Source organism: Rhea americana, unplaced genomic scaffold (genome assembly GCF_003343005.1).
Source record: "Rhea americana isolate MKP2758 unplaced genomic scaffold, rheAme1 scaffold_78, whole genome shotgun sequence".
Lineage (NCBI taxonomy): Eukaryota > Metazoa > Chordata > Aves > Rheiformes > Rheidae > Rhea > Rhea americana.
The window spans coordinates 1,967,006-1,991,196 of NW_028186956.1; the positions used below are offsets into that span (position 1 = coordinate 1,967,006).

General features: G+C 40.1%; 1 protein-coding gene across 2 annotated transcripts in view; it reads right to left on the reverse strand.

The window, feature by feature from the left end:
• Positions 1-24,191, reverse strand: part of LDLRAD4 (low density lipoprotein receptor class A domain containing 4) — a 244,969-nt gene that overhangs the window by 132,202 nt on the left and 88,576 nt on the right. For both annotated transcript variants that reach the window (XM_085322504.1, XM_085322503.1), the window contains exon 3: positions 14,881-15,021. In XM_085322504.1, the coding sequence (XP_085178630.1) occupies positions 14,881-15,021 (141 nt within the window). The remainder of the gene's footprint in view (positions 1-14,880; positions 15,022-24,191) is intronic.

Consider the following 24,191-nt stretch of genomic DNA (forward strand, 5'->3'; position numbering starts at 1 on the left):
CATTTTTGTACACAATTATTAGCTTGACAAATGATGTCTTTATAGAAACAGTAATAGGAAGTGTGGCCAAATAGCTAACTGAAGTATTCCAGGCAATATGGAGAAACAGTTGTGCTCATGCAGAAACTACGCTTTCCAACAGAGATCTCCAAAGCCCCATTTGTACTTGAAAGACATGCCTCTCTGTTTCGCTTTTTTTATTAGCCAACAACTATCTCATCTGTGTTCTGTGAAATGCACCTTTCAATTGTGGGAGGAATAACAATGTTTTAGAGTTCTGTGGGGAGGGAAGATAAGGGGGGAGTGAGGAAGGGCGAAAGATTATTTCCCCAGTTACCTGGAAAAGATTAAAAGCTCTCTTCTAATTTATGAGCTTTTTTGTAYGGAAAAAGGAGAAGAAAGTTGTTTCAGGAAAGTGTGAGAAACATCTTACAAATGCAGAAACAGGATCAGACAAATATCTCCACTTTTACGTTTTGGCAACAGCATTTTGAGTTATTCATTATCAACTTACAGATGTTTCTTCTACCTGGAAGACAGCACAGTATAGACAACTTGTAACCCAGTGTGGCAACATTAATTGTGCTGTGGGTTGCTGCATGTTCCTATAATGACAGGCAGGGTCTAAATATTGTCATGGATCTGGACTTCACAAAGGAAAAATGACTGCTCTAGAATCTCTCTCTCTCGACATACACATACATAGATTATACACAAAAACACACACACACATATATAGCAAGATGAGAGAGAAGAAGAATGCAGATACATAAAGCATGCATTGCAACCRGCAATACTAATACCTGTATTTAAATGCTTCAACATAATACAGAAAAAATGGGAACTTCATTTAAACTGCAGTAGCTTTCCTAAGGAGCTGTTCAGCATACAGGTAACACTATCATTTACTCCTCCAGCTGTGGCAATTTGTAAATTGGCTACTCTTTGCTGAGTCTCAACTGGAAGAGACACAACAGATAATAAGGGTGTTGCGTTTGAATTTGACATGGCATTGGATTTGTCAGCATGGCTGGAAGCACAACAGATGAGTCAGGTCACGTCTCCAGCTTCAACCAATGCCATACTTGCATGGGGACAAAAGGTCAATGGCCATATGCTTACATTAATCCACACTAAAAATGAATCTTTTGCAACAAGGAAGTTTTTGAGAGACCKCAGTTGCGAAATAATTTTAATTGAAACACATTGGTTATGGTGCACTGTAGAGATTAAGGTGTGAAAACCAAACGCAGGGCTGCATTCAATTAATTGCACCAATACCAATGTTAGTCAACACTGCAGCAGCTAATTAGCACAAGGAGAACACCTGAGGAATATCTCACTGGTGCAGCATGTATGACCACACATCTGTTTTTCACCTCTCTGCATCACTCTGCATGTCCACAGCCTACAGACATTTCTGCTTGAAAGTCTCAATCAACGGCCAGCTTGTGTTGCAAGCAAATAAAATGTTATCATCTACTGCAATAGAAAATCTAGAAATCTTGTTCACTGTTGTTGAACATTTATCTGTAGARTAGGGTATTTTAACTTAAAAGAGTAGATGTTTTTGCAGGTCTGGATTATTAACTACACAAGCAGAATGGACAGAAGGGCTGTTAAGAAGCTTTAAAGAATCAAATACTAATCCATGCTGCAACACGTTTACTACTAAACCTCGCTTGCTTCACCTGTCACTGCTCGTACGCGTTTCCCGCCAGCCCGCTGTCCCGAGCTGGGAAGCGGCGGGCAGCCGAGCACCACTCCTGCAGCAGGCCACGCAGCACAGGCTGCCAGAGCTTTCTCCCTTCTCRCCATTAGGCAACTCACCGTCCAGCCTGACTAGTTAACCACCTTCTCTGGAAGAGAGATACGTAAGACAGGCCAGATTTGAGCTTTGGAAGACACGATAAGATCTGAAGGCTAAGTTTATTATACGCAGTATGAGTAATTACTTTCAGTAAGAGAAACTTCATGTAGGGACTTTAACTATAATTGCACACAACCACTATTGGAGAGGACCCACTGTGGGCTTCAGTTTCACATTACACATAGGAACCCAGGCAGGGTCCTCCTAGGTGAGGATGTCCAGTTCTCTAAAAGACTGAGGAAGTATGTATCTCTCTAACTCTTAATCTGATCTTACAGTTAGAAATATGTTAAACACCTGAAACCTCAGCCTTATACATTTCCTAAATACTGTTCTCTTGATATACACTACATAACTGCACACATAGTATTCAAAGACCTCCTTCTTTAAATATTGCTAAATTCTTGCCTCAGCAACATTGCATGGTAATAAGCTCTAAACAGGATGTATGAAAAAATACTTCATCAGTTTAGAACTGTACTGACTGATCTTTTGGTCTTACAACACAACCTATTTTTCTGACCCATCTTCTGTGCAACACTCATAGTTCTGTGTACCTTTTTATTTCCCCACTATTTATCTACACTCAAAAGTAAACAATTCCAAACTTTTTCATCTCTGTTCATATCAGTGTTTCTTCGTAAYTTCTTTCTGCTTTTTTCTCATGTTTTCTAAATCTGCAGTATGTTTCTGCAGATTCCAGGTAAAACATTCCAGCATTCCAGATAAATGTGAAGTGTTGATTCCCGTAATGGCATCATAACATTCACATCCTATTCTTATTGATCCAAAATATTTTATCTGACCACAGCTATACTCTCTAAAGAAGTCTTCACTCAGCCTTTCATAGTGATGCTTAGGTTCTTCTTCTTAAGTTATAATTAATTAGGATCTAATAAGCAGTATTAATAGCACATACTTTCYCCTTCAGTATGAATTACTTTGCATTAATCAAGATTGAATTTCATCCATCACTCTGTTGACTGTTGACCTCATTTGATTAAATTCTTTTGATATTCCTCTTCAGACTTCACTAACTTAAACCACAGAACCAAATTTCATTACTTTACATTCAACTTTTTAAGATATGCTACTCCAATTTTGGAATTATACTTGACCGATGAAGCTGACTCCTATTCTTCTGTTCCCAGTCAGATTTTAATGGAAATGGATTTTTTTATGCACTTACTTATGAGTCTATTTAGCATATCCACTTTCCTCATTCTTACATATAGACATCCAAATGAAAAATTAAAGATAAACCTATTAATACTGGACAGTATTGGCTAATGTTAACAACATAAAACAGAGTTTTCTAAGAATTTGAATTATCATTATCAGCGTATCATTGTGTTTTTTCCAGTATAATACCCATTTTTCTGATGTTATTATGGCTTAACATCTGTGTGTAATTTACTAGGATCATGTAAGAATTTCACCCTCTTTTACCATTTCTGCAAAGTAGATGAGCATCTTTATCTCCTTTTTATAAATAAAGAAATGAAGGAAAAAAAAACAATAGTGATTTCTTCAGGACTGCACAGGAAGTCTGTGGCACAGTTGCCAAGAAAACCTGGATTTGTTGGTGAGGCCTACCCACTGAACACTAAGTCATCCATTCTTCACATTTTCAGCCCTTCTTTTAGTTTTCCAATATCCATGGAATTTTTTTCCTCTATATCTTATCAACAGTGGGCATAGTTGGAAGCCTCTGTGACATATCATMGTAAATACTTTTGCTGGAGAAGCATTTACTGCACCAAATGTTCATGACCAGCTGACTGATCCTCTACATTGTAATAGCCTATCAAAAGTGACACATGCCAGAATGAGAACACAGCTTATTACTAGCAAAAGCAATGTAAGCCTTTGATCTTGGTAATTAAAACAAACAAGCAAACATATCCTTGCCAGAGAGAAAAAACAAAGAGCAAGTTTCCAAAATAATGATTTCAAACTTTATCTAGAAAATCTTGGACTGGTACAAAYGGCAATTTCTTCAGGGATATCACGATCTACTGGACAGAGGTCAAAACCATTTTCTATTGAAACAGCTGAAAGGTTCTGCAAGATAGCAGTATCATTTTGGTGTTATCTACAAAGCACTGAACAGGGAGGAGGGAGATGGAGAATGTAAAGTACCATGATGTGGGCAGAAAGGCTGAGGTACTGCAGTAGACTACATACCCATAAAACTGCTTTCTAGGAGACCATAGAACAGGAAAACCCAGGAAGGTGACCCTTAAATCAGAYTGTAGGTCTACAATTTCTCAAAGCACGTAGTTTATTCTAGCCAAATGAGCTAAGCTAAAAACAAAGAAAACAAAAATCAGCTATATGTAATTTAGCAGATGTAGAACATGAGCTCTCCATAAATTGAGAAGCAGATTCCCATACACTAATGTACATATTCTCACAGAACCAGGTATTTGAATAAATACTACTCAAGACCAAGTAACCTTACTCATATTGATTGGTTTATATACCCTTATATTCTAAAGGGCAATTCAAACTTTAGTAAAATGTGTAAGGGGAAAGACTGTTTTCGAGAAATGTGCTGCCAAGAACACAATAAGATCACCACCAGCCCCCACACATTTGTTACTGCATTCAGCAAAAGTGCCGAATGAACATCTGCACTGTAAAAATTCAGCCCATTAGCTCCTTCAGCTTGTTAGCATATTTTAATACTGTGATCACAGCTTTCTATTTCTATCAAGGTGCTACTAGGTGCTAGACTCTGTATTCACATAGTGCATCATTATCTATCTCCATACCCCTCGAGTTCTTAATCTGCGTTACTTGTATGAACCTATTACACAGCAATACTGAAACAGAAGAGAAGAGGGAGAAATCTGAGGAGGAGGAAAGCTACCAGGATAGCAATATTACTGGAAAGATAAGTAAAGTTGTGATCTTATCACATATGGTTGCACCAATGCTGTGTTACATACACTTCTCATCCTCACAGATTGTATTGTAAATTAAAGAGAAGTCATCTATCATACACAGAATGCAATTAATTTATCTCTCCTAGTCTACTGTTCTCCCTTACCCCACAGTGGCTTAGTATAAAGAGGTGATCAACTTTCTTGATTATGGTCTTGATTACGGACAACGAAAAATATTTAGCCTCAATTTTATTATTCCTAAGTCTGTTTAGAAGTACCCACTCTGTTTCAATTACAAACAGAAAAAAAAAAACAATTTAAGTTTTCGTAGTAGCTGAGGTACAAATCTTTATATCTTATACATCACTGCTGACATTTTTTTAATGCTAAGTAATCTACATTCACTTCTTATATTTGCATAGAGTGCACATAACTAAAAGAAAGATTAGTGTGTCTTCTGTAAAACACACACATGCAACTCCTACAGTATCAGATACCTGTGTGCTGAGAAGTGGCAGGTGCTAACTACGGCTTTTTTACATGCAGTAGATTTTGTGCATCCATTTGTTTTTGTAACCACCACAGGCCAAATTCAAGCCTGTTCTCACCACAAGATGAATTTGGTTCACTATCAAATAAAACTATCACAGTCTGTAAGCCCTGACTTAAATGGTTCACTATCAAATAAAACTATCACAGTCTGTAAGCCCTGACTTTAAAAAAAAAAAAACCAAAAAAAACCACGACTGCTACTCAGAGAAAACAGTAAGTTTAGAGAATGTAAGAATATGTTTGTCATAAAATAAGTAACAAGACTCAGGCATGTTGTCTTTCAGGATAAGATGAATTCAGCACTTTCAAGCTTTTGCGTGTCCTACATTCAAAATGCCTTAACATGAAAAGCATATGCTGAACAGAAGAAAACAACATGTCCTCATGTCTACTAGTTTGAAAGAGATTTCTGGAATGAGATTTGCRAAGTGTTGATGCATCTTCTCTCGTTCTTTCTCTTGCAAAGTTAGCGAGAGGGAYGGGTTTTCTTCCCCTCCATTCCTGCCCTTTCCAGGTAAGGCATTTCCCCAGGACAGCAAGTTGGTGCGCTTCATGCCGACCAGTACAACATTCCTCTGGGGAATTAGGCATACTGGGAAAAGTGTAACTGTTTATCTGACTTCCTTATACTCTTTTCACTTAACATCTGCAATTGGTCAGTGCCAGATTCAATATTRGGCTAGGGGGGCCTTTGATCTGACCCAGGACAGCTGTTCTGTGAACTCATTTAACTTGCTAACATTATTCCAGTAGAGCGCCATGTCTTAAACCAAACTGCACATGGTTATTAAAAAAGAAATGTTACGTTACACTCAACTAGCATGGATTYGTTCCAAATGAACCCAAATCCATAAGCATTCATGCGAGACCCCTCTTTTAAATTCTGATGCTTCATTCTCTGGTGGTGTTGCTCTGTGACCCCCCCAAAAAAAAAGAAAACAAAAGAAAAAAAATAGAGCAAGTGGAAGAATATTTTGATTTTGAATGGAGCTTTTCAGAATAGGGGAGGAGGGGGAAAAGCAACAATTCAGTTCCTGTGTGGCTGCACAAATATTTGCACAGGGACCAGTGAGGGGACAACCACAAGGGGCAACAGTGGTTTATGCCAGTCTAGAGTGCTTGCGAAATTCAAGTAATACAGTTTCTCAAACTTTCCAGTCTGACAAAATAGTTACACACTAATGGCCAGATACAGGGGGTCAGATATGCACCTGCAGAACAAAAAAGCAATCAAACACTTGGTAGCTGCAACACTCCTGGAGAAGAAAGGTTGTCTAGTCTGACTCTACGTCCCTTTATTGTGAAGGGTTTTTTTTTCCCTCGAAAGCTGCCTCAAAGCATGTTCTCTGAAATGCTTTAAAACTTATCAAAATACAAATAATCCTTATACTAGCAAAGCACCTGAAAGGCTTCCAATGCAACACAAAAGAAACAATTTGCGCCTGCTCCTGTCCACATTTGCGTTAGCCAAGTGCAAAAACAGTATAGATACAATTTTTCTAATGAATGTTTATTACTGATAATTGATCTGCATGAATTCAGGACAAAGGCAGAGAGGTGGCTTTCAACTTCACACAGGAAGAGTGTAGAAACCACATCTAAAAGTTGTCTGAAACTTGATTTAGCCATACAGCTCCTAGTGCATTTTACAGTGGGACCAAATTCCCCTGCAAATGAAGACGTGCTCAAAGGACAACAATGAACAAGATCTCCTAACGTTGACTGAAAATAAATTCAACAGAAGTTGCTCGATTTCTTTCTGATGCAGTGTTTGAGCACCTACTAGATGTGCATGAAATAAGGTCAAAGGAAAAAAAAGGGGGGGGGGGGAGAAAAGAAAGAAAGCAGACTGTCCCATAGTCTGTTCTCTTCCTCTCTCCAGGGGAAGAATTGTGTCTGAGGTGTTCTACTGGGCTGTGTATTTTGTGCTTTAGTTTTGGGCCTGCACTTATGAAGTATTTTGTTCCTTACGGTGGAGAAAACAATTTTAAAAAAATTGTGCTCTCCATCTATGGGAGTCCATTCCCTTGCTTCAGAATGGTCCACAAGAAGCTCCTGTCTCTTGCAGAGCCAAGCGTGCCTGTAAGACAGAAACTGGCATCACAACTGACCCAAGGCATTATTGCTCCAAGATTTCCAGCTGCAGATTTAAGCAATTTTTCAGATACATGAAAATCAGGTCTTTGAATGAAGATTTTAATGCACTGTACACTTTTAGCATTCTCTATTGCATCTGTAAGAAGCCAGAAGCAGAAAAAGAGAGAAAAAGCTTACTGAGCATAAACTTCATAAATTGTAATGTTTGAGAAAAAGTCTCTTAAAAGCTAACATGAATTGGAGGAGGGGAGAATAAAATGTGTATGAAGAACAAACGAAAACAGTTTGAGTACATTTGTTTTCTAAGACTTCTTGAATAAAGGAGAAACAACTGTACTGCTTGCTTTGCAAATGAACGATACAGTATTTCAGAGCTATTGAAATTCCCACATTTTCACCTGCAGGGGACCGTGAGCTTCTGTTTTCCTTCACATTACCTGTAAAAATACGATTAACGTTCAGCTGGAAACTTTGTGACATGGAAATTCCTTACCAGTAGCCAAGTTCAGCCCTGTTTGTAAGGAGCTGCAAATACCCGAAGTTGTACCTGCATACTTCCTACTCGATACTGGCCACATATGCGTGCCTGGCTTGTCAGAGTTGCTAATACTGTAATGCTCTGAAAGACAAGGGGTAAACTCTCACATTACCAAATTTCACTGCACTTTTATTGTAGTATCATGAGATTAGCATTTTACTTCATGCCTAATATTAAACAACAGGAAAGGTAGTGTTTTTTGAAAATCCATATAAAATAGTAAAGTAAGGAAAACACAAACTTCACCTTAATGCTTGGCTCTGTCAAGTAGTCAAGCTCTTATTAACAGCTAGTTTTCCATGATAAGCTTCAAAAATATGCAGAGCTGAAGTGGTTTCAAAACAAAACACAAACCTGTTTACAGCACTTCAAAAACATGACTGCATTAAAGTCTGAAAACAAATCRAATTTTCTAAATGGAAATATCTATCTAGTATTTAGTTATATACACCAAATTAAAATCAGGAATGTAATGGTTTATACTGTAATATAAAACCCAAAGAATCTCTTGCTTTTCCCAATAAGATACCATAAATATTAAACTAAGTTTCTGTTTTAACTCCACCAGTGTGGAAATACCTATCGCTGTGTCTACATCAAAAATTTTAATTTCCTTATCACTAATTTGCACTGGGAGAGGAACAAAAAGTAACAGAATCAGAGATCACTAAATTGAGCAAGATCACCTTCAGGCTAAGGGGTCTTACCTGGTTAACACAGCTTCTCCTTTGCAAACTGCAGGCAACCTCACCTTAACAGCAACGAGTGCATAGACCAAAGGGAGGGAGAAGTGATGAATCCCTCCAAATAGCAGGCCAAATCGAGGAGAAGTAAGCAACCAGAGTATTTTCTAGTATATCATACGACTCAACCAATCAATAAATACAGGTGACTGAACAGTTTTATGCTTGTGCTTTATAGCCTGGACGATGGCTCTCCCATCCCACCACCCCTCCCAAGCTCCATACATTGAATTAAATCATGCTGCAGTCTCTGGGCATACACAGCTGAAATCAATAGTGTCATAACGCTCTACCTCTCCTTTCCTCCCCAAAGCCGGATAAYACACAAGTCTCAGCTGAAGCCAGTATTGACCTGTTATCAGCAACAGAGGGCCTTTTCTCTAGCGCGGCGAGTGGGATCTGCATTGATTGCTATCTGATTAGAGGAGAGCGCGTCCTGACTTTCCCCAGTCACTTAAGCCGGCGTCTCATTGCTTGTCCTTAGAGACCACAGCTCCACTCAGGCAGAGAGCGTCTAGACAGTATTCATGATCCATCTGTCTGGCACAGCCAGGCTGATGACAAACTCTATTAGAACCGAAACAATTTTTTTTCTCTCTTCCCTCCTCCCATCTCCCTTTTCCTCTGAGAAGCAGTAATCTGACACTGAAAATTACTATCATTGTTGCAATTCTCAAAATAGCAGTGCCAGACTTTCATTAACATCAATGCTAGACTGCTAAATATTTAAAGAAATGGATAAATTTCACCTGAGTGGGACAGCCCRGCACACATGAAAGCAGAAGCACAATCAAAATGTAAATCTAAGCGGTTGTTTTTATCTGCACAAATTTGGTGTCACAGTCAGAGGGGGATGCCAAAGGTCTCTTTAAACAAAATATTTCCCTTTGATTGAGCTTTTTGTTTTTAAAACAGAATCACTCTTCAACCCCCTGCAGACTCCTACAAGGCTCAGAGCTGACAGAAGTAGGTGGGGGGTGGTGAAAAACAGAGCTATATGTATGTTTTACCTCACAGAGGAAAATGAACTCCTACAGCAAACTCTAGYTCTACTGTGCCCAAGCGCTCCTGACACATCAACTCCATCAACGCTGTCAACTTAAAATCTGATGCAGAAATCATTTCCAAACGACCAGAGCRATGCAATCTCCCTTATTTTATTACTCATTCATATTTTCATAGGCATCAATTTTGGGTGTTTAAATAATACTCCCATGCGCTCAGATCACAGCAAAGATAACGGCCCGTACTGTTTTCCACCAAATAATTCAAGAACTAAAATCACCACCAACTCTCAAAATTGCAACGCTTTCCAGTTAGACATGACTTCAATACTGCAGTCCGCAAACACAGACAGCAGACTACACTTTCCATTTCAAAATCTAATTTACTCCTAGCAGGACAAGGCAGGCTCATCATTTGCTGTGAAACAAAGGGAAATGCTCTAACAAATCAGCTGGGGCCTGCTAGGAGCAGGCACCTTGCTGCAGCTCCTCAGAGTCCAAATTGTGCAGGTCGCACGCAGCAGCAAGCTGCCGGCAAGGCCAAGGCTGTAACGTTTAAAAGTCTACTCTTGATCTCATGTTTCCTATCATAACTCTCTGCAGTTAGTCCACCCTAGGCTTCAGAGCAGTGCGGTAGTAATAGTCATCACCGTTATCTCGATCATTAATAGGTATCTACAATTTAAACAGAAAAAGAAAATAACAAATGGACCCACCAAAAGTTGACACGGGCTTCTTCATGAGAGGCTATCTCTAGCAACATGGGAAGAGCACCCAGGCTTCACTGAGAAAGGGGAGGCGTATTTTAAAACGTTAGCAACCTGTCTTAAAAATCCCAACGTGAACAAAGCAAGCTATTATTTTTAACATGTTCAGGTTAAATGYCTTAGCATTTACTTTGACCAACTAACGTTTGCTGGACTTGTGCTCTCTAAAATCAGATTTTAACATGCATTAGCTAAAATATCTTCTACTTGATACAGATTTCACCTAACTGCCCTCTAATCTCTCAGAGCTATACAAAAATAATTGCCTACATAGCAGCAAAAGGAAAGTCTACCTACAAGTCAGCAAAGAAAAATTACTAAACCAAAAGACTACAGAAATATATGCTATTTGTTTAACRTTGCATATGTGAGACATGTTTTATTGCATTCAATCACAATATTTAAAAAGACTGAATCAACAGCCTTCACAATGGAGCCGGATAAGAACAGTAAGGAGAGATGAACATTAGGTCTATGAGATTTAAAATACTCTGACACAATGCGATATTGACTGCCACGATCACAAAACCAGGGAGCAGGTCACCCACAAAAAGCATCTTTCTGTACCACTGCTCGCGCAACCAAATTGCACGGTAAGCTCCAATGAGACATTCTGGATTTGGCTGCCGGCAAGAACGCAAATGAGAAATGCTTCAGTAGCCAGAAAATACAGGGTACCACTGCCACRGTTCATAGTGCTTAAATAAACTGAAGCGGAACTCCCCTATGAAAATTTATTTAGATGTCCTTTGGGGGCAGTCTATGTATTATTGTGAAACGCAATGAATATTGTTTCTACAGGATGATACAAGGTTTGAATACCGTATGAGAAMGGGATTCTTTGAGAAACGATACAGAAACGAACGACCATATTGGTGCCAACCTAGTCTAGGTAAAGACAAAAGCAATCCCAAGGYGAAAAACAGGGGTGAGTCTGGTCAAACTTAGCAACACACATTTATACACTGCTACTTTCAACGTAGCAGTTCATGAAATGTGCACAACAAGCAAGAAAATGCAAGAGCAGAGGCGACATGTAATACCGACTGGTCCAGGAAAATCCTGCTTTTTAACCTCAAGTCATTTCTTTAACACTCATTTTCCTGTTACAGTGCTGCGTTCTTGTCACTAATTAGAGGCCACTCAGCATAACGTACTTCTACTTTGCAAGGTAGCCGCGTCAGCAGCAACTTTGCAAACACATGGAACTAAAGCTTTGTTAGGACTCCCCATTAAGATCACTGAGCAGAAGCATGCAAAACTTTCTAAATTCAACATGTCATCCTTTTAAAGCCTGGGAACTTCAGTTCAACAAGTAGTCTAGAAAGTTGCTTTCAAAGCTGGAATAAGCCAATACAAGTAACTGCCATATCCAGAAAAATGTTCTTTCATTATTCCCAACTGGCACTGATTTCTACTATTTAACAGTTGAGTACATAGCCAGAACGTGATAAATATCAGTATTCCTCATTTCTTTTAAATACTGTTTGTGGTTGTATTATTTTTCTGCTTGGCTTTGATCTTTTTTCTCTTTTTTTCACCTTTAGGTCTGTTGTTTTGCCACACTATTTATTTTTTTGATTTAAAACAGATGTCCCTTATATTTAACAGCTCACATAACACACTCCCCAGTGCAACGAAAAAGTACAATTGCTATCAATATCCAAAAATGCATCATTCTCTCTGCCACAAGGTAAGCATAAAGTTAAACATCTCAGAATGCTCCCAGCAATAAATCAAGTATTTCCTCTACAAACTGCCAATCTGCAATGTTGTTACAAAACCAGCAAATATAATTCTTGGATGACTTAACAGGWCTGTTTATGTAATTATTCCACTTCACTCAGCATTGGGGAGGTCTTAAGTAGCAAGASTGCAGTTTTAGGCACCATATTTTAGAGAGAGCCAGAGAAGAGGAACAAACATAACAAATTTAAGGGAAAAAAAAGATTTACGTGAAAGAGCTTAGTTTTATTAGATTAAAAAAAATAAAACCTATCATAGGGAAACTGTCAGACACATGATGTAAAAAGTTGATATAAGGAGGAGGCAAACAATTTTGCTCATGACTGCTGAAAGTAAGAGAAGTCCAGCCACCTTAGTTTACAAAGCTTTCCAAAGAAAAGAACCGTTAAGCACATCAACCCCAGCTCCTATCGAAAGAGTAGGCCGCCTGCCACTGAAGGTTTTTTGGAGGCAAATTTTGTCAGGTTTGGTCTGGATATACTTCATCCTGCCTGACAAGAGGAGGAGTAGCCATCTGACCCACAAAGCTGCCCTTTCAGGCTTACATTTCTGCACATGAGCGAGCTGCTCACATGCCTCAGGGCAGACCGGAGAGTTTGCAGAGCCCGGGTCAAGCAAGTAGGCACTTCTAGAGCCGAGAGGCATTTGTGGAGAACGCCAGCCGGCGGTGCCAATAGACAGCTACGATTACACCATGATTATCACTGGCACAGAGAGGCATTAACAAACTACTCATTTCCTGGCTTTCAGACCTTGTGGKGGCTTTTGGAGGTCAACCAGTTGTTTGCCCTGCACCTTGGTGGAGGCCACATGCAGCTGTGGCACTGGCAGAGCACTGGGCCCAGTTGTGCTCCAGCTGCAACTCTCCTGGTGCACCTGGGCAGCACCAGCTTTCTGGAGTTGGATTGCTAACGCTACTGAACATGGAAACAAATGTTCAGACCTAATACGGTTGTGCTCTCATACTTGTAATATCAGCCTAGAACAAGCCAGTCCCAAGATCTACGGAACATGTGATGGATGGTACGTGTTATCTCCACCTACCACCGCTCTGTCCTCAGAACATCCTGCTACGATCGGCTGTGCCGACCCACTCTCACAGGGGAAGAGCAGTATCTAAGGCAAAAAAACCCTCTAATTAAACTTCAGAGATATGCTCGCAGTTTTCCATGTACAAATAACAGAGCACAATTTTTTACAACTCAGAAGCCAAAATCAGCGCTACTTCATGGACTAAGACCTTTAACAATTTTTTCTGGACCTGTCACTGAAGCCTACAGCTAGTACTGGAACTTTGGAAAGATTTCCATTCCAAAAAAAAACCCATTAAAATACAATATAATACACTGCGATCATCTGTAGGCCTCTACTATTTGAAAACCTCCGAAATCACTGTGGAAGTACAAGACAAATCATTTAAAAACATGTTAAGTTAGAAGCTTGAGGGAAGGGGACGAAGAGAACACATATCCAACACTTGCATTAATTTTCCATTTTGAATTCACTCTAGTGAAAATTCACAATGCTGAAAATATATTTAATATTGCATCTTTCTGTTATTACAGATATGTGCTTGTAATTTCCATTAATACAACCACCAAAAATAATACAGATACACCTAAGCCATACTCACAGTCAGGGCTGAAAAAGTTTTTTCAGAAATGTCAATACTGGGCAGAACCAAACCATTTGGAAAACAGCTCCTGATGCCTCACTCCATATGGAAGTTTCTCTAGYAGATATTGAATGTAGCATGGCCTTATTGATTTCCAGCCAAACAATTTTCAACCCTACCTGGAAAGAGATGGCTTAGGGCGCGTATGAAAAAAAGTCATTTTCCTATTACAAGCAGTACTTGTTTCTGCTATCCCTGCATTAGATAAAGCATTCCCCAAAGCAGAATTTTAATCTTCTTTAAAGAAAATGTTGAGGTAATACTGTGCCATGATGTATGACAGGAAATCAACACAGCAACAGCAAATCTATTGTACTTGTAGACCAGAAGCATTATTGGAAAATTATTCCTCCCACCAGAGAGCTGGATTGTGATCCAAAAATAAATAATTGTAGAAGAGAAAAAAAAATCAAAACTTGATTTCAGTGTACATCACTGAGGGCAAAGCACTAAGAGAGTAATTCTAGTGATAAGCTCTRTCACTCTGTGCGAGGTATTTATACGCCGACATATAGCAACTAAAGCTATTTTTAATACATACCAACAAAAGCTCCGTGACCGACCGAGGGATGTTGATCTCATCATCAAGAAAAATTATTTGATTTGTAGGGATGCTGACTGCAAACATTACAAGTTTCTTAATAGCATAAAAAGACTGACAGAGCACAAAAACATTTTTTAGAATTTTGGTAAACAAATTATTCGGGCATTTATGATATACTATCCTTCTCAAAAGCTTGTATGATCCATAAGATTATAACATCACATCAAAACCTGCAGCACACACTCCTCCCTTCCCCTCTGCTAACTATTGCCATCCAGAAACCTAGAGAAAGCATGTTACAAATCACCTCTGCTTCGGAGAAAATTGTATTTTCTGTCTCTGTCTCATCCCTCCCCAGACAGCATACTGCAGACCAAGTTTGCAAACACGCTGATTTCTGAGGTAGCAGACATATTCCACATACGCGGAGGCTCGCAAAGAGCAAGTACTTACAGCTAAAGATGCCTGGAGGTGGATGCTCTGTTACAAGCAGACAGTTCTCTTCATCGCTGTTATCCCCACAGTCATTCTGTTGGTTACAAATCAATGAACCAAGATACAAGCATTTACCACTGGCGCAGGTGAATTTGCACTCTGAAAGGCAAAGAAACAGAGCGAAACAAAGTTTGTAAGGAAATTGATGCTTACCTTCTCCACTAAAATGAGAGTTAAAAGCAATTAATTATTTTTCAAGTAGATGTCGTAACAGTGGAAAGGTATTTTGCACTTTATCACCAAAATAAATAATGTAGTAGTTTTAAGCATTGCAAGTGTAGATGGTACCCAACTATACATGATGCGTTTAGACCACCAGAATCAATCCGCTAGTAAATGAGATTTTGCCACTTGAAGAAATTCAACTTCTGATGCTTATTGCTATTTTCACCAAAAAAAMCAGTATTTTTTTCCAGATCACATTGCTTACAATTCGCTTAGGACAGKGACAGCGTGCTCTTACACGTCTGCATAACACCTTGGGTATTTGGGGCAAGCCGGCGCTGTAAACAAAGTTTTTAATTGCCACATTTGAAAAAATACTTGCACAATGTTAAACAGCTTCAGTTGTAAGGCAACGGGGTAGTCTGTAACCAGCAACAACCCTGTCCAGACACAGCCAATTATTCCTTAACTACCTTCCCAAAGCCAATTTGCCAGTCTCCCAACTAATTACAGTCAAGCGCTCTGCATCTGCACACTGAACTCCCACAGGCCACTTGGCTTCACAAAGTCCATCGACTTCTAAAACCACTTTAAACCGTCTGGATGCTACGGGCAGGCAGGCGGGCCGCCGTTTCCACATCTTGCTCATTATGAAGAAATGAAGGATTTCCCCTCCACACAGTTTAGGCAGCAGGAAGAATTCCTGCGTGAGCCCACGTCGAAACGAAATGCTTTGTTCCCTCCAGTTCCTTCCCATCGCTCTCCCACGGGGACGCACGATGTCCGCCTAATGCCGGGAAAGGCACCGCACTGGACTGAACTCCATCTCGTGGAAGAAGCGTAAAGGGAAAAYACCTCACCTCGTCTCTCCGGCAAATTATACCTCCAGAGGAGAGCCAYGCAGTTACCTGCTCTGAGAGGGATGTCAAACCCTCCATCCTTGCCCTTTTGCTTCCTGGTGCCGGCTCAGTAGGTGCTCACCAGCGGTGGCTTTTTAGGGGAATTACTGCGCGGTGCCTAGTCATCTTGGATGTTTTTCTTTGACTGTCAGTCTGTAAACTGGCTTTCAGGCTCATTTACTCGCCTTCTGTCTGAAACGGTAATACCCTAATATTTAAAAAGGGCRGTATGTACTAAGGATGTCTACTATAGCTGATCATTAAAATTCCACGGCCCTTCAGCTAGACAGATCATTTACATGTCACTTCCAGAAATGAAGCCTAGCGGCATGTTTTTGAGGTGCAATTAAGAAATATTCACAAAAAATATAAGTATTATATCAAAAGCTTTCTTGTGAGGTTTATTCCAGTGATAAATACRCTACAGATAGAGGATTAATTATCTTCAGAAAAATTACAGTTTAATGATCACACTTCCAGACTGTTGACAACTTCTTCTGGGTGATTGGCATTCAGGAGCAATGGGAAAGCGGATGGAATCGAATACGAGGGCCACTCRCAAGTATTTCATTTAAAGTAGTGCCATTTCCTGAACCCTGAGTTTCTCTAGGGCTGCAGTATGGGCTGGCTGATTGCGCTTAGCAGAGAGATATCTCTGAACCTTCAGCAATGAGCAAGAACTTGGTCATCTTCAATAATACCACCAAGAGACTACATTAATCTTATCAGCACATGGACTGGGCTCAAACTGAACTGAGAAAACAGGACCTATAATTCTAAAAAGCAGTTACAATAGCTACACAGCATGATATTTTCATGTATATATCTGGTCTGCAACATACACAAGGAACAGCAAAAGGGGAAATAAACATAGAGAAAGGGAATGAAATCATTTTTCCTAGCATATTTATTTTGTAGATAAAAGTGATTTGTGGACTTCACTCCAAAACCTTTTCATCAACAGTGTTAATGACATTTTGGTACACATACCAGCAAGAATCTGCTCACACAAAMTATATGCAGCAACATGTGCAACACTTATTCGCTTAAGAATAAAAATAAAGCCTATAAAATACTACTTAAGAAAAACAAGCACTTGTCATATACTTTCAAATTTATCTTTCTATTGCACTGACTTAAATCTTACTTGGTCAAACTGTATTTAAAAATCCATATTTTGCCCAATAACGTCCTCAARATACAGGCTTTTTCAGTCCAACCCTGACAGCTCAAATTGTACAAGAAAATATTGTACAAAAAAAAATCTTTCCTCTGTTGCCTTGTCCTCCATTCTCCTCTGCAACAACAAAGACGCAAAGAGCCGTTTAAGTGCACAGTTTTCTGTTTTCCCCAATAGAGTTTTAAAAAAATGTAACTAAACAGAGAAAGCCTTTGAAAGCCAAGGAATTAAGAAGGTCATTAACAGTTACTTTTGCAAAGGAGACTTAGAAGATTGGCCTCAATATTAACAATCAATTATAGCATTTTAGGACTCATTTTTGCAACTTCAGACAGTAAGAAACTGTAACAAGGAAAGAAAAAAGCTGCTTTGTAAAATTAGAAAAGTAGGCTTGAAACAGTTCAAAATTTGCAGATATTTTAAATGGGGAATGTATACAAAGGCAGGGTGAAATATTATAAAGTAAATATAAAATGCCGATACCTTCTGAAAATTGGTGTGGTAAAGGACACATTGCTCCTATTTGAAAGGCAAACATCAAATGCCGTATTACTTGGAAGTTAAAATATTCAGCACATTACTTCGGCCAAAATACTCAATTCTTTCCGAGTGTCTTCGTGTTGATATCTCGTGTAAAACTTTCCACATTTCCTCATCGACTGATACAAAACACTGAAGCAAGATGTCAACTCAAAAGTAAATAAACTAACAAGTTTGGGTTTCTATTTGCCAGTAGGTTATACAGAATTTAGACAAAAGACCCAGTGAAGAAGCAATTCCAAGCATTAATTTTAGTAGCTCTTTTAATTTTTGAAGTCTCATATTTTAAATAACATTACTGTAAAAGAACTAACCAGGGAGAAGAATTTGTGATTAAAGTTTTAGTTTTTTTTTTTTTTGCCTTATATCACAGATCACGTCCAAATTTTAGTTTTGAAAACTAAGAGGCAGAATCAACTTTTCTTGTAAAACTCTACATCTACTTCCTCCCTCCCTCAGCTACATGAACATTGCCATCATCAAGGTGAATAAAAAAAGAGTCATCAGGCCTTTCCTACCCTGTTGGTGTCCCCACATTCATGTGATGGTTGCTCTCTGTACCGCAGGAATTTTCTGTTGCTTTAAAAGCAGTCTGTGTGGTCAAAAGCATCTTGCATTGTGACTTCTCTCCTAAGCTATTTGCCTAGCAAGCAGTTACCATTCCCATTCAGAAATAACTTAATCAGTACAACTATCACTTTGAGAACAAATCTCACCTAGGAAGAACAAAACGTGTCTAAATCCAGGAGAATGTCAGGTTTTTGACAACTCCTGTGCTGTAGGGAGCCTTTCACAGAGTGGAGATTTCCTGGAATTGGAGCGGAGACCGCAGGTTTTAGTGCTAAGTCTTGAAAATACAGAACTTGAAATACTGCAGGGGTGCAACACAGGGTGCCAAGAGAGAGCACTCTGTTCCCAAAGAAGCCAGACAAAAAGATAGTCCTGGACTGTCTTAAGACTGAGACAAGCTAAAATATATACGTCAGGTCCCACTGAAGCCCAGAAGCGTCCTGTAAGGAGCAGTCTAAGAGCACAGGGACAGCTGCTCATCAAGACCATTAGTCAACGCTATGAAAGGCTAATACAGGGCAGCACTTCCCACGTCCTCATTCTAGCACTGTCCAGTGACAAGTACGGAAACTGAGAAGCTTTGCAAGCATTTTAAGACGGTTTCGCTGCAGAATTATACTTCACTAGGTCTTCCTTTAAATGAASGAGTGATATACAGGAATACAGATACCAGTGTTGATGGCAACGATGGCTGCATATGTCATCTAACAGAATTTAATACCTAGTGGAGGCCAAAATACTGCAAAACTTTACCTGCATAATCATGTTCCATGGAAGCCTAAAGGAAATACTCAAAGGAAAAAAGGTATTATGAGACAAACAAACAGATTATTCCATGAAAAATACAGATACTTTCAACCAGGCAACATGCCTACCACTAGGCGTATCCAACTTATAAACTAAAATTCAGTAGCTTACAGTAGTTTGCATAGTAAATGCATTTAGATAGCGTGTGCTTTTACWAACACCAGAACAGAAGCCTTTGTTCTAAAGCAAGATGGATTGAAGTCAGTTTGAAGTAGATAGCAGAAAGCAAATACTGGAGTATTGTCAAATTCAATGTTAGTAAATAAAGCTGCAAAGCTCGGTACCAAAATATGAGGAGTGACCTCAAAACGCCCTGACAGGCAAATCCAGACCAGTCCAGACTAGCCGAAAGAGCCTAATGACACACCCGAGAGCTCTTTTCAATACCAAGGCTTGTACTCGGCTTGTCTAGACGAAAGGAGGGGGAAAAGCTCCAGTTTGAAAGCAAGCCAGCACCATCATTCTTTCAGAAATAACTTTTCAAAGCCAGGCAATTTTCCTCTTCACGTTCAAGTGGCAATTAGCMCAACATCAGCGGGTTGGTCAGCAAGGCTCCAACTGCAGCGAAACCTGAAGCAAGATGACGGCTGCTGGAGTTGGAAGAAAAGAGCCCTTCTTACCATGTTTGCAATGGGCTGCAACAAAATTTTAAAATATCTCTTGCTAATATAATGACTCATAAAAATGAAGTTTTAATAAACATATGTCCAGATAGAACTAGTCTACTCTGAAAAAAAAAGAGAATACTAAGAGTACAATTACATATATTTCCTATTTTTAGAAACTGTATGTGACTAGTATACACAAGCATATTTCTCAGATGCTCAAAATAGGTTCTTTTATGTATAAACCCTCTACATACAAACACCCATTAATATGTGACTGAATGCATTTAAAATCATTAAAAGGAGGTTATGTTTCAGCTGCAACAGAAAAAGATAAAGTTTGCCTCACGATACAAAAAAACTACTTTGATTCRAGGTTTTTTATTGTGAAATGCAAGGTCTGCTATGCTGTGTATGCTTCTTTTACACTTTCTGTGTCTATCCAACAAGATAATGTTATCCCTGCGTTCCACTTAATTCTTTTAGACTTCATTTACACTTGACTTCATACATATGAACAGCGTTCCTATTGTTTTGTCATCCCGCTTACTGCAGGGCATTTTTAATTATAGCTAAGTGCTGTTTGTTTTTGTAATATAAGTCCAACCAYAGGCCAAAAGGAAAAAGAAAAAAAAAAAAGAAGTGTCATATTGAAAAAATATGGTGTTTTAGGCCAGTGTTATGATGCATGTCACAGCTATTTATTTAACAGGTCTGAGATGATTATCTGACCCAGGGGCATAATTCTATTCCATCCATTCAAATCAAAATACAGAACCATATACATAGCCGGTGATCTAAAACTGTTACAGCTAAGCTGTAGCAATGCAGTTCAAATGCACAAAATGAAATCCTGAGCAATGTCTGGGGCTCAGGGATGTAAAGGCAGTCTCCCAAAACGCAGAGTAACTCGTAACAACCCTAGCAATACAGGCAGCAAAGGGTGATCAGATACCCTGCTGGCATCATGTAACTAGAAGGAAAAAAACTTTGGGTCAGTCTAGAGCTTTAGAATAAAGACTTAATCCTAAATTAGAGCTCCATTTTAAGTATCATGCTTCTTCATATTACCGTTCATTATTTCTTCCTCTTTCCGCATATTAGGACCTGAAAGAAAATATTTACAGGGCAACATCACCTGTTACAGGAGTAATAAGAGGCAGAAGGGGTAAATAAGGGAGGGTGGGAGGAAGCACACTTCACTGGAGATTAAAGATGGAAAAAACCACAAATACCAGAGTCACTACAATAAACCCCTGTTCAACCTCTGATAAACATCTGTCTGTTATTTTTAATATTGTAGATTGTAGCTTTATAATGGGAAGTAAATCATAAATAGAAGGCAGGGTATACAAGSAGCATGTTTATTTGGGAAAAAGCTTTGGTAATAAGGAAGATGGCAGGCTGCCACACGATCTAATGAAACTCCATTGGCACAGGGAAGGGAGGGATGAAAAGGTCTTTACAAAACAAAAAACCACTTCATAAAAAGAATGCCAAGCAGAATACCAGCAAAAATGAGAGCGGATCAGCTTATGTGGAATAAGAAACAGAGCTGTAAAGCCACAGTCAAAGGTCCGTCCTGGCCACCCAGGCAAGGACATCGTCTGTCCTCCTGCAGGCAGGACAACTCTGGTCACAGAGCAAGGCGAAATGGGGAGTAACCACCCCTTGCTGCCCGGGGGGGGGGGGATTACAACCTCCAAAACACGCCATCTCTGTTACTGGTTCAAAACCAGTCTCATCTGTCAACCGCTGCTGTCCTCTTTCAGGCCCCCGTGCGCCCTTGCTTATCCAGCAATTAACCTTCCATCTCCTTCTTAAGCCATGGCTTTCAACTGTGCAATTTAACTATTTACTATTATTGCCAGTATCTGAAGGGAGCAAGCGTAATATTCTGACTTACAGGCAGTAAAGACTACTATTTAATTCATCAATTCACTGACATCAGGACGTTTCGCTAAGCTTATCCTAATTAATAGCCTGAACAAAATTACATTAGACACCGCAGGGACAACTGCACAAACTCCTTTATTTTGAGACTGTCAGTGGAATTGGTTTTCATCTGCAGTCTTTCTTCTTCAATATATATACCTGTCCACAGTCACCCAATAATTTTCAAAAAGCTTCAGCGTGTGAGAAGGAACAGGAGGCCTCCCTCTAAAGTCCAGCAGGGTACTGCRAGAAGAGTTCTCCACAGCACCAGAAAGACTTTTTCTGTCAATGCTGAATAGCAGCGACTGGTGGTCACGCAACGACCACCCTGCCGACATCAGCAGGCCRGCACGGCCTCGCGCCGGGGCCGGGTGGCTCCCCCCGAGCGGGTCTGTTCTGCGGCGAAAAGCCAGCGGTGCCTGTCAGAGCGCTCCTCTCAAACCGCCGGCCCTCTCCGAGGAGCCCTTGAGGACCGTCAGGCTTACCCAGGCCGCCAGCCTTGCCACGGCGGGGAAGGGCATCTCAAGGAAAGGCTCCGTTCTCGACAACTTCACGGATAATCTTTTCGGTCTTACTTCTCTTTCCGTAAAACTGCAAGACAATATCTGCACGCTGTAAAAATACTTAAAAATAGTACAGGGAGCTCCTTGTTTTACTCTGAATATCTATAAATCCATGGCTTTGCTCAAAATTTCACCTTGTGGTCTCCCATTCCCAYGGAATAACGTGTTTTTGTTATTCTATTGACAATACTAATGTCTATATCTTAATCACACGGCATTATATCCTAGCTGTTAAAGTCAAGTGAGAAAAGCGGTTGTGCGTTGCAGTGGACACTTGAGCATACTCACTTTACAGCATAACTTCATTGCAAAGCTAATCCATGGTCTTAATACAGATTTTTACACTTGATCCTTTTCTTTTCCAGTTACAGAAATTCTGACATGGCTTTGACAGTGCTTTATAGCCATTCTGTCTTTGCTCYTTTTTATAGGTTAAAGCCTAAGTTCTGCTTTAACATCAGTTTAAACCTGCTTTTTCTCTGAAGTGAGCAGACTGATGGTGGCTGACTCGTTCCGCCCACTGCCGGGTTGGTATTTTCTGCCTCCTTTCTTGCGCTGGAAGCCATCTCCTCGCTTACGTCCACAGGGGCTCCGCCGCCTCCGAGCAAAGCTCGAGCGCTGCAGCCCCTGCCGCCTACGTGGGAAGCGCTCCTTCGCGCCCCCACYGAAGCCTCCCGACGTCCTCCCCGGCCACAGGGAGCTTCTGCAGAAGCTGCGTCGGGGGCTCGCCGGTGACCCGCAGAGGCTTGGGCCGGGGCGGAGGCGTGCAGCTGCCGACACGCAGCGCTTTCGCTCGGGGTGCCGGTCGGGACCAGCTGCCCCACAACATCCTCGGGCTGAGCCACGGGAGCTCCTCGCATTTCTCGCAGGCCGGAGCAGAGGCAAAGCGCCGAGGTAGCCWCTACCCGGGGCTCCCCCAGGGCCTTGTGCCCCTGCAGCAGCCCCCAGACATTTCTATGTGCTCCACCYGAGTTTCCCTACTGGAGCGCATGGAGCAGGCATTGGTGACTCAGCTGGTGGCATTCTCGTTTTCAGATGTGAAATTACATGAAGAGACAATTAAAAATACATTAAATATGTGCCTTATAWTTTTTGCGAAGCACTCTGTCATTATCACAGGGAAGTTTATGCAATTGCAGATGAGAAAAACAGGATATATGTAAATGAGATTTTCTTAGCTTACGGTTCTTCTTACATATAACTTGAAGAATTCYTGCATTAAAGTATAGATTTTAAAATTACCTTAGGGGGTTCAAAAAGCCTTTATAATCACAAGGAGAATTGCCTACCAGATTTGCAGAGTGCTGCAAAGTTAGAGGAATATAAAATGAAAAAACTAYGTTACTCTAGGAATTTCCTATTCCTTTCTGGAACACTTTTGGCACAGCGAATAGTTCAAGCCTCGACCATTTTTATCAGGTAACACTACAATATTTGAATCCAAAACAATACAAGCCAAACCATGGCAGCTGACAGATGCCTTGCCAAGTTTTGATCACAAGTCTGAAAACGGGCCCAGAGGAKGCCACCTGGTGGCCTCAGCATGTGAGGGTGATCTGAGGGGAGGGGGAAATCGGTAGAGGTCCTGTCTATATTTTCTACAGTATTAAATTAGGTCAGGTTACTTAAGRCTGTGACTGTGACTCCAAGGCAGGAGCTGTTTTCCTGCATCCGTTGTTATCACTCCTAGGAGGTACCGACATGCAGAATAAAAAYCATTCTCATCTGCAGCCACGAAACATTATTAAAGTAGTAGAGTTGTGAAATACACCTACGAATTTGATCTTCCACAGAAGTAATGTGTAATGCAAACAGGCATATACCATGYTTTGGATGGTTGTTCAGAAAACATCAGTGTAATACTGATGACTAATTTTTTTATATCTTCCTACATGTACTGTGCAAAAACCATAGGAGAAATAGATATATTTACTATTTGTCAAAATGCAGGACCATTAGGGAGCTTCCACTATAAAGTGGTTTTCACATGCAAATAGAGAAGAGA